Source organism: Phaseolus vulgaris, chromosome 8 (genome assembly GCF_000499845.2).
Source record: "Phaseolus vulgaris cultivar G19833 chromosome 8, P. vulgaris v2.0, whole genome shotgun sequence".
Taxonomy (NCBI): domain Eukaryota; kingdom Viridiplantae; phylum Streptophyta; class Magnoliopsida; order Fabales; family Fabaceae; genus Phaseolus; species Phaseolus vulgaris.
Genome location: NC_023752.2, coordinates 5,335,307 through 5,346,491, shown reverse-complemented (window position 1 = coordinate 5,346,491; position 11,185 = coordinate 5,335,307). Strand labels below are relative to the sequence as shown.

General features: G+C 31.7%; 1 protein-coding gene across 1 annotated transcript; it reads left to right on the top strand.

The window, feature by feature from the left end:
• Nucleotides 1-4,961: 4,961 nt before the first annotated feature.
• On the top strand, nucleotides 4,962-8,617 carry LOC137823665 (probable polygalacturonase). Its single transcript, XM_068628888.1, has 6 exons — nucleotides 4,962-5,120; nucleotides 5,321-5,656; nucleotides 6,702-6,822; nucleotides 7,272-7,446; nucleotides 7,585-7,655; nucleotides 7,794-8,617. The coding sequence occupies exons 1-6, from the start codon at nucleotides 5,091-5,093 to the stop codon at nucleotides 8,519-8,521; spliced, it is 1,461 nt and encodes a 486-aa protein (XP_068484989.1). The 5' UTR covers nucleotides 4,962-5,090; the 3' UTR covers nucleotides 8,522-8,617.
• Nucleotides 8,618-11,185: the final 2,568 nt, after the last annotated feature.

Sequence of the window (11,185 nt, the reverse complement as noted above, 5' to 3'; positions counted from 1 at the left end):
TTCGTAGTCATTGGCTTAGTTATGAGGTACATTGATAAGAGATGTTTGTTTTCAAAAGAAAAATTGAAAAAGTTAAAATCAGATTTAAAAATTTGGAATAGAGAAGTCTTTGACAATGTCAACCAGGTAGGGGAGGTACTACAAAAGAGAATTCAGGAGTTGGATGAGTGTGACGATGTCGGTGGCTTAGATGAGGAGGGTAGAGCGGAGAGGAGGTCATTGTTGGCAGAATAAAACAAAAAAAATCTTCAAGCAAGAAGTTGTTATTCATAAAAAAAAACCCGTATTAAGTGGTTGAAAGACGATGATCTTAATTCAAAGTTCTTTCACTCGGTCGTTAAATGGAGGAGGATGAGGAACGAGCTTAATGGGTTGTTTATTAATGGTTGTTGGTGCGAAGATAAGGAGTTGGTTAAAAAGAAGGTAAGAGAGTTCTTTAAGGCTAGATTTGAAGGATGTGATGGGTCTCAAGTCAAGTTGAATAATGTATCCTTTAATTATATTTATGATGTTGACAACGAAATGTTGATTAATACTTTTTCTGAAGAGGAAATCAAGTTTGCCATCTGGGTCAGATGGTTTTAATTTCGGGTTCATTAAGTTCTGTTGGGATTTTTTAAAGGACGATATTCTTTTGGTTGTGAATGATTTCGTAATTTCTGATAAATGGCCCAGGGGTACGAATGCCTCGTTTGTGTGTTTGGTCCCTTAAGTCTGAGAATGCACAACAACTTGGTGATTTCAGGCCTATTTCTTTAGCCGGGTGTTTGTATAAAATCATTTCGAAGATGTTGTCTTTAAGGCTTAAAAAGGTGATTAGCAAAGTCATTGATCCAAGGCAATCTGAGTTTCTTGAGGGAAGGGGAATCTTGGATAGAGTTCTTGTGGCCGACAAGGCATTAGAGGAGGCAAAAAGGAAGTGGAAAAGTTGTGTGTTCTTCAAGGTGGATTATGTGAAGGCGTACGATTCTATGAGGTGAGAGTTCATCTATTATATGTTTGGTAGATTAGAATTTTTTGAACAATGGATTGTATGGATTAAATCATGTTTGGAGTCTACTCTGGTGTCTGTACTTGTGAACAACAACCCAAATTCCTTTAAAGGGATTGAGACAACGAGATCCTCTTGCTCTGCTTTTGTTCCTTATTACGGCTGAAGGCCTTGCAAGAGTGGTAAGGATTGCAGTTAAGAAAAATATGGTGGAGAGTTTGGAGGTTGGGGCTAAGAAGTTTAAGATTAATATGCTTCAGAATGTGGATGAGTACTTTGTTTGTTTACAAAGCGGATATCAAAAGTGTGTTTAATATAAAGGCTATTTTAAGATGTTTTGATCTGCTTCAAGGTGAGTTTCTTTAAAAACAGTATTAGTGGGATAGGGATTGATCATTATACAATTTGTCGCTTTGCGGTTATTCTTAATTGCAAGGTGATGAAACCTTCAAATACCTTGGGATGCCTTTGAAATTGAATCTATTTATATACAATTATTTATTATTTTGTTGAGATAATCTGTAGCATTATTAATTATGTACAGGAAAATATGACTGTGTTTTGTTAGAATTTACCATAATTTTATTTATTTAATAAGTTAAAATAATAGGAACCACTCAATTCACGATCACGGACCAACAGTAATTTCGACTTATTTGGACAAAACTTGGGGCAAAATAATTCTGGTTTTTTATCTTTTTCGGGCACAAACTCATTTATACGTTTACAGAAAAAAAAACATTAAAATATATTTTTATAAATTAATTTCCTATAGGATGCAAATATATGCAAAATAAAATTCTGTTCTAAAAAATCAAAATAAAGCTATATATAGTCCATGGTTAATATGAAGCCTTAAAAGTATTATATAAATATAATGAAATGATCTAATTAGTGTATAGAGTTAGGAATATATTTTTATCAAATAATTAAAAATTAAAACAATGCAACTCTTAATTATTGGGTTGGTCGGTTTGGTGGTATTTTCTAACTTTGATTTTAAATTCATAGTCATATATATTGTTTCCTGGGTAGTGAACTGAGGTTCTCTTCGTCCTCCTGCTTCTCCTTCGGCCCTCGGCCTCGGCTGAACACCGGATGGTGGGGGTACCTGCGAAGGCACTCCGACGCTCAAGTCAGTAAATCGGGTAGTCAGCTCTCAGAGTGATAAATGACATACCTTACTCCTTGGGATGCGTACTATTTATATTATTCTAGTGGGCCTACCTTGTTGGGCCCATTTATCGAGGTGAACACCTCTTAGGTTTGCATTACCTAATTCTTAATGATAGATTAACTTCACTGATCTTGGTTTGAGCGTTAACTGTAATGGGGGTCGGCCATCGGCCAAATCATCATGGCATGGGTCGGCCATCGGCCATGTTCTAGTGGTCTCGGTTGTCTCGGCCCCTCGGCCAAGTCTTCTAAGGTCTCGGCCTCTCGGCCAAGTCTTCTCAGGTCTCGGCCTCTCGGCCATACCGGTACATATATCATTCTTTATAACTCACAATCAAGGTTTTTTATGTGTAAAACAATAAGTCACAAGCACATCTTTGAAATGACAAATCAAAACAGTCTCTATCATTGTGTTTGGTACCTTTAGAAATATACAAATATTTTTACTCAAATCAACTTCATCTATTTAAACAACAAATTATATATTTAAATTATTGTAGAAGTGTGGTATTTCAATTTATTTAAATATTAACATTAATTAAACTCGTAAGTAATTAAGTATGAAATTAAAATATACATAATTGGTAGTTAAATTTTTAGTAATTAACTAAATATTAATTTAAAAATTATTTAATAATAATAAAAATTAATTTAAAAACTTTTTTTTAATTTTTAAAATAATCTTTAATTTAGTCTGTATTTATTAATTATTTTGTTATTATGTATGAGTGAAAAATTAGTATCCAACTCTAGATTAGGTGAAAGAAAACGTATTAGGAGAAAAAAAGTGTATAGCTTTTCACTTTTTGTGTATATATAATATTTAAAGTGTGTGAGAGAATCTTAAGCATGTTGTAGTGTTTGGATTATGGAAAACTAGGATAGTTCCACTAGCCACCAAAATTTATTGTTGTTTAATGAAACTACCCAACTATGCCAAGAAATGAATAAATTAAATAAAATATTTATAGATGTTTCAATATAAAAACAAATTAGAGACATGTGTTCTTTTTTAAATAACAAAAAATATTTTAGGTAGAACTTTTTATGAAATAGTTATAATAAAGTGAATGGATAATTTATACTAATAAAATATTTAATTAAATTTAAATTATTTTATAAGTTTTTAAAAAAACTTTATCTAACGCGATGGTGAACTTATTTCTGATAACGATAAAAATCAATTTATATAATATAATTTTAGATCAAATAAAAAATAAAAATTTTAAATAAAAAAAAATTAAAGATGAAAAATGAGAGATAAATTGTTGGTGATGGTTTTTGAACTGAAAAAAAAGGTGTCATTTTCATTGATTGAATCACATCCACAAACACCCACCGAAGAATGTGTGGATGTGATTCTGACGCGTGTCATCTATCGCTCAGTGGAACACAAAAGTTTCACCACATGTAATATTATATTACATGCTCTGCAACCCTAATTTCACCACATTTAATATACACTACACCCTTATCATATTATTACTTAATAATTAAAATATTACATTTTTAACTGAAATTAATTTTAATATTCATTATATATAATTTCTTCTTCTTATTTCGTTTTCATTTTTTACACAAATAAAAAAAATATAACATTTTACAAAATGAACACTGTAATGATTGAGTCATTTATAAGCTGAGAAGATTGAGATTGAGAGAAGCACGTGACAGGAATAGTCCACCCGTGAAGTGGGTCGGCAAGGGAAAGGGGCCCACTCACGAGACCCAATTTGAAAAGGTTAGATCTCCAATAAAGCGAAACCTATGGGCCCACATGGCCCACTTGCTTGCATGCATTCCATTATCCAATACCTTACAAATAAATATATTTTTTAATAATTCGTTTTTTATTTAAACCATTTAGTTATAACAAAATTTAAAATAATTTTTTTAAAATTATTCATAATATTCAATGAAAAAATTATTATAAAAATATATTTTCTAGTTTAGATCATAACTTTAATTACCAAACATATTTGAATAGTGATACCAAGAACTCTTTTTATTTGCCAAATTATAAAATTGAAATATATATATATATATATATATATACTCATCCAACCATATTTAAAATCACTTAATACATTTAATTTAGAACGCTATCTTGAATTAATACATGTTACTAATTTACATCATTTGAAGAATAATCTATATGTACACATTTTCCTTTTTCTTTTGATATATTAAGGGTTGACTGTGTTAGACATTAAGGCTGTCAGAAGATTCTATACTAGGAATTAAACAGTCTGTGGTCAATTTAAAATTCATTAATAGAATTTTGATAAAATTCTAGTAGATAGTTGAAACTAAAACATTCCTTATCAAATGCTTGATCAATTGAAAATTTGTTCACACATGAAAACGAATTCATTTCCTGGGAAATGTATGTACATATATGATTCATGTTATATATGAAATTCAGATTATCATCAACGAGATTACTCTCTCAACCACTAAATTGAGGAAAACTCATGAAAACAAAAACACTTCATCTATTAAAAAAAATCAAATCACTTCATCTGCTTGAATATTCTTAACACAAGTTCTGTTAAAGAAAAGCCTTATGAGGAAAAGAACAAATTGTTTTTGAAACACATGATGTCAAACACAATTCCTATTCTAAATTGCAAATAAGGGTCAAGACTTGCACTAATTACCATTGCTTTGATTTGTTATTGCTCCTAAAGATAATTAATTAATCATTTAAATTTTACCTATAAAAATAGCAATATCTAAGCTCAAACAGGTCTGATATGTTTGCTGCAAAATAAAAACAAAAGAAATTTGAGTAGTTTATGGTTTTTAATCTTTTAGGAACCAATGAACCTAGTGGCCATAACTTGAGTTCCACTATAAATACTTGTCACAGGTTCACTCTCCACACATATCTAAACCAAATTCCAAAGTTCTTTTTGTTAGAATGGAGCTGTTGGGGAAAACTCATATGAGGGTACACTTAAGACACTTTTTCCTCCTTTCTTACTCTATCTACTTTAACCAATATTCTCATATTCTGTTCTTAATATATGCACTACTTTAGTGCATATACTTGTTGCTTCTGCAAGAGAACCAACCTCTTAGAGAGATAATAAAGCCACCTACAGCTTCATTTTCTTACAAGCCATTTTCATTGATGTATGGTTTTTGCAGGTGATTGGAACAGCTTTTGCTCTCCTTTTGGTTACACTACTGAATTCAGAGAGAGTAGAGAGCAGAAAAGCCAAAGTTGTGACAACTTCTTTAGAGTACAACGCTATCAACTGCAGAGCTCATAGTGCTTCATTGACTGATTTTGGTGGTGTTGGGGATGGAAAGACATCCAACACAAAGGCATTTCAGTCAGCAATAAGTCAGCTGAGTCAGTATGCTTCTGAAGGTGGTTCTCAGCTCTACGTTCCTGCAGGAAAATGGCTCACTGGTAGCTTCAGTCTCACTAGTCACTTCACCCTCTATCTGGACAAAGATGCTGTTCTCCTTGCTTCTCAGGTATCCCATTTTCTACTCCTTCTTGGTGACAATTTAACAATAAACATCAGGTTTTAAGGCATAATGAGTGTTCATTTTGTGCTTTCTGAAAGCACTTTCAAGTTTATTCAAAATCCATCATTTCCATTAGTGCTTCAATTGCAACTACCTACAAATTTTCACCACACATGTTAGATGAGAGACTTTTATCTGTGAGAATCTGTTGTCTATGAACATTAAAATAGTCTTTCACAATTTTCATCACTCACATGAGTACTCTCCAGCTCTCAAATTTCAAAGCCTTATTATTGCTCACAAGCCTTTGAAAGTAGAAATAGCCAAAACCTTTTCCTAATTCTTTTTCTACTGACTCTGGGTTTAGAAAAGAGTGTTACTGTACCAATCAGTTGGCTTCATCTGACTGTTCTTGCACCTTTCCTTTTGGCAGTATCTCACTAGAACATTTTCCAAGTCTGATACAGAACAAAACAGGCAATGAAATACATTTCGAGCTTTCACCGGAAGAAAACAATAAATATCAAAGAAAAACTAGGCTTCAAGCATTAAGAATTATTCTATGATCAAAGACAACACATATTCACAAATTTACTCAATTTGACGTGACATTTAGTCAATTTTTACTAACTTTTTTTTAGAAAATGGCTGAAACATAGACATATAATACAATATTTCCACCTTGTTATTTGTCATTATTATCATAAACTCATTGATCATTTTTTAATGGTGAATAAGGGGTTCACGTGAGTAACAAATAAGGAAAGATGTCCAATAAATGAAACGCAAAGAATGTGTCACAAGATTCCCCACTTTCTACCAAGCATATGAGATGAGAACATTAGTCTTAAAATAATTCAACTATACACAAAAGTTTATCACTTTATCCTGACACTTTTGGTCTGTTCTTACATTCAGACAAAAACTTTCAGAGTGCCTTACACATTTGTCTTGTGTTACCTAGGAAAAAGGTTGCAAGTGTGACACACTTTTGGCACATTCATGTGTGCTACTGCTAACTCTTTTTTACTGAACTAATAAAATGGTTTAGGATATAACTGAATGGCCTGTGCTTGAACCCCTCCCATCATACGGCAGAGGAAGAGACGCAGCAGCAGGAAGATTCGCAAGCCTCATATTTGGAACAAACCTTACTGATGTTATTGTCACAGGTAAGGAGGCAAAAAAACCAGTTCTGTGTATCCAAAAGTTCTAATCACCAAAATTTGTTGTATGTATTTATTTATAACTGTATAGAAATTAATACTAAGTGATCATAAAGTGAATTCCTGTTTAATTCTAGATGTTTGTGTACATATATTTACACACATCCCTATAGTATATAAATTAAAGTCTTAAATATTAACTATAGATTATACTCTTCTATTATTATTAGAATTGAATTTCTATATAAAATCCATTCTGTCAATTAACCAGAAGTCATGGTAAGTATGATTTTACTGTAATTATTACAAAATCGATAAATTTACTATGCATATTAATTTGTAAATGGATATCGGTGTAAAATCATTCATATTATTAATACATAGACTATTTTTAGTATTTTATCTTATTATTATTATAGATAAATTATATCAATCATGATCCTTTTTGTTAACAGGAGAAAATGGCACAATAGATGGTCAGGGTGAGTTTTGGTGGCAGCAATTTCACAGAAAAAAGTTGAAGTACACTCGTCCGTACCTGATTGAATTGATGTTCTCAGACAACATTCAAATCTCAAATCTAACCCTCCTCAATTCCCCATCATGGAATGTTCATCCAGTTTATAGCAGGTAATACCACTTTATTTTGTTCAAGTTTTGCAAAAAAAAGTGTTCTTACATTTATATAATTACTCGTATAGTTACTGTTCAGTTACTCTGTAACTATCTTTTACTTCCAATGTTCTGACAAGTTTTAATACTATGCAGCAACATTATTGTGCAAGGCATCACCATTTTTGCTCCTATCACATCTCCAAACACTGATGGCATCAACCCAGGTTGGTAGTTCATTCATTATCAGCTTCAAACTCTTCAAATATAAACTGTGTATAGAAGGAAAGAACAATAGAGTTTGGTTTGAATTTATAAAACAGTTTGTTCAAACTCCTTTTCTATCTTTTAATTTTTCTTATCAGATTCTTGCACAAATGTAAGAATTGAAGATTGCTACATAGTTTCTGGGGATGACTGTGTGGCTGTTAAGAGTGGATGGGATGAGTATGGAATAAAATTTGGGTGGCCAACCAAACACCTAGTGATAAGAAGGTTAACATGCATTTCACCATTCAGTGCAACCATTGCCTTGGGAAGTGAGATGTCAGGTGGTATCCAAGATGTGAGAGCTGAGGACATCACAGCCATCCAAACCGAATCAGGGGTCAGAATCAAGACAGCAGCAGGAAGAGGAGGGTATGTGAAGGACATATATGTGAAGAGAATGACCTTGCATACTATGAAATGGGCATTTAAGATGACTGGTGACTATAACTCACATGCTGATAGCCACTATGACCCTAATGCCTTGCCTGAGATAAAAAACATCAACTATAGAGATGTTGTGGCTGATAATGTGACCATAGCTGCTAGGTTTCAAGGAATCTCCAATGACCCATTTACAGGAATCTGCATTGCCAATGTGACTCTAAGGATGGCAGTGAAGGCCAAGAAGCAGCCTTGGACCTGCACTGATATTGAAGGGGTCACAAGTGGGGTGAATCCTCCACCTTGTGGTTTGTTACCTGATCAGGGGCCAGAGAAGATCACAGCATGTGATTTCCCAGCAGATAGTCTGCCTATTGACATGCTGGAGCTTAAGAAATGTACTACCAGCATGACATATGTTGCAGATAAGTTCTTGTTTTAGGAATAGTCTTTCTAACATATCAAGAAAAGCATTTTTCAAGTTAATAGATGAATGGTGTTTCAAATTATAGAGAAATGAAAGGGTTTTCTTGTCTTCTCTCCTTGTTTGTGGAACTTGATGACTCGATGTTGCTATGAGTTTCAGAGTTAATATTGATCAAAAGTCTTGCTATGAGTATCCTAAAAAACATTTTCAAACAGTAACAAGCGGTTTGATTGATACAATTATCCAAGAATACCAAATAATTATAAAATGAAAGACAATCTCAAAATCTCAGTATATCAAGAATGTTAATACTTCTGTGCAGAACTGACAACTCCCCCAGTACCGTGGTAAACCAGTCAAAAAGTATTTCACTGTTCACATATAATAATAATGCAAAATCTAAATAAATAGGTAGATCGGGATTGAATATCATTATATCACAGATTCTATCCAGATAAGTTCCTTGGTATCTCTTCAGTGAAAAATGGTTGCTCAAAATCAAAACTGAAAGGCCTAATGCAAAGAGGTTCCTTATAAATATCATGCAGTGGTGGTGCCAAGTACGAGTGGCACAGTTGCCACATCTTGTTTCTTTGAATTCCAAGAGAAAACTTTTGACATCATCCAAACTTCCTGTCGAGTCACTATCTTCACTGCATATCCTTGAAGATCTCCACTTTCATCCTTGGAAAACCTTTTATCATATTGTGCCTCTTATGTATGTCAATCATCATTTTGCTGCATGATAATGAGCTTGACTAGGACAATGCATAAATCTGGACAAAAACTTGCAGCAAACATTATGTTAGGTCCAGTGGCTATAAGAGTCCACAAACTTCCAATTTACTGGTTTATAGTTCTGCATGAGAAACTTCTTCAATATTTCCAAAGAATATTTTCTTTATGTAATAAAGATTCCTGCATCACATTGGTGTATCTCTATTCCAAAAAAGTATAATTAATCATTTCAAATTGAGTTTCCATGTGATTCTTAAATTTGTTCAAGGAATATAAATTATTGCCAATGACGAGCAAATCATCAATATAAAAGGACACAATGAACTGAACTTCATTGCTTTACCTATTTACATACAAAGTAGTTTCACTTTCACTTCATTTAAACCCCTTGTACAGTAGATAACTGTCAATTCTATTATACCATGTCCTTGAAGCCTGTTTCAATCCACAAAGAGCTTTTTGAAGTTTGTAGACTTTGTTTTCACTGTGAGGAACAACACATTCTTTAGGTTGTTCAACATAGATGTCTTCTTCAAGAAAACCATTTAAAAAAGCTAATTTCACATCAAAATGATAAACCCACTTTAAGACCGATAACCTTTTGATTAGTTGACTTATCTACAATTTGTCATGTTCTATTTTTCTTAATCATATTCATCTCCTCCTGCATAGCATATCTCCACCCATCTATTTCAGTAGCTTAATCATACTCTTTAGGTTCTAGTGCATCAATGTTACATCTTTCATAAATTTTAGCAAGAATTTTAGTGTCTCTAACTAAAAAAATAATCATCATCATCATCTAAATCTTCTTTAATTTCTGAATATTGTTCTTGGAGATTGTCTGCTCCAATTTGTTTTTTGCTTGAGGTTTCTACTTTGCATTTCTCCCAATTCCATCAAGAAAACTCATCAAACTTCACGTTTCTACAAATAAGAATCTTCTCTGTCAAAGGATTGTATATCTTGTAACCTTTGGAGTTATTACAGTACTCCAAAAAAATACCAATTTATGACTTGTGATGCAGCTTCTCTCTTTACATCTGGAATAAGAGCATAACATACACAACAAAAATTTTTTAGAAGCTCCACCGAAGGCTTCCTTGTATATCATATTCAAAATACATAACTCTATTCAACCCAACTAGTAAAAAATTAAATCAGTATAAATGTAGTGCTCGTAAAAAAATTTAACCTAACCTACATTGATTGGATCAGATTAATTAATTTGATTATCCAACTTAATAAACATCTTATACATAATCTTAAGTTGAATTGGAAAAATATTACGAATTAATCACGTGAGTAAACATATATTGAATTTAACACCTCATCAATTGTTACACTTTCTTCTTATTCTTGTTAACAGAGAGGGGAAAAACTAAAAAAAAATAAAACTGATAAAATTGTGAAGAAAAAAATAAAGTAAATAAATATGAGTGAGAAATAGAAAAAAAAAGTATTTGATTGAAGAAAAATGAAAAAAAAAAAAATTAGATATTGTATTATCAGACCGCAACAACTTACTTATTTTAAAAGTAATAACTATTCGTCTTGATTTCTGAAATAATGTATTTGGATGTGAAATTTTAAAATGGAATTTAATTTTATAAATAATTTGAAATATTTATAGAAACATATATTGTTTGAATAAGAAATTTTGAAAAAAATTAAAATTTTATTAGAGTAATTGTATTACTTAAAATTATAAAATCTATCTACAAATGTGAGAATTTAAAAATTTTCATGCTTTCAAATTTATATATTTTCTCTTCATATTTTTTTTAATTTAATTTTTGTTAATACGTTACCCATTTGATTAATATAGAGACATTTTTTTGGATGATTACCTTTGATGTTAACTTGGATTTTTTTTTATTTATGTCATGTAACATGAATATTTTATTATTAAAGTGAAAAATATATATAAATAAAAAATTT

Excerpts from the sequence above, each read along its gene's own strand:
- LOC137823665 (XM_068628888.1), top strand. The coding sequence starts at position 5,091 with ATGGAGCTGTTGGGGAAAACTCATATGAGG. Across the intron at positions 5,121-5,320 it reads TGGGGAAAACTCATATGAGG|GTGATTGGAACAGCTTTTGC; the intron begins GTACACTTAAGA and ends TGGTTTTTGCAG. Across the intron at positions 6,823-7,271 it reads TACTGATGTTATTGTCACAG|GAGAAAATGGCACAATAGAT; the intron begins GTAAGGAGGCAA and ends TTTTGTTAACAG.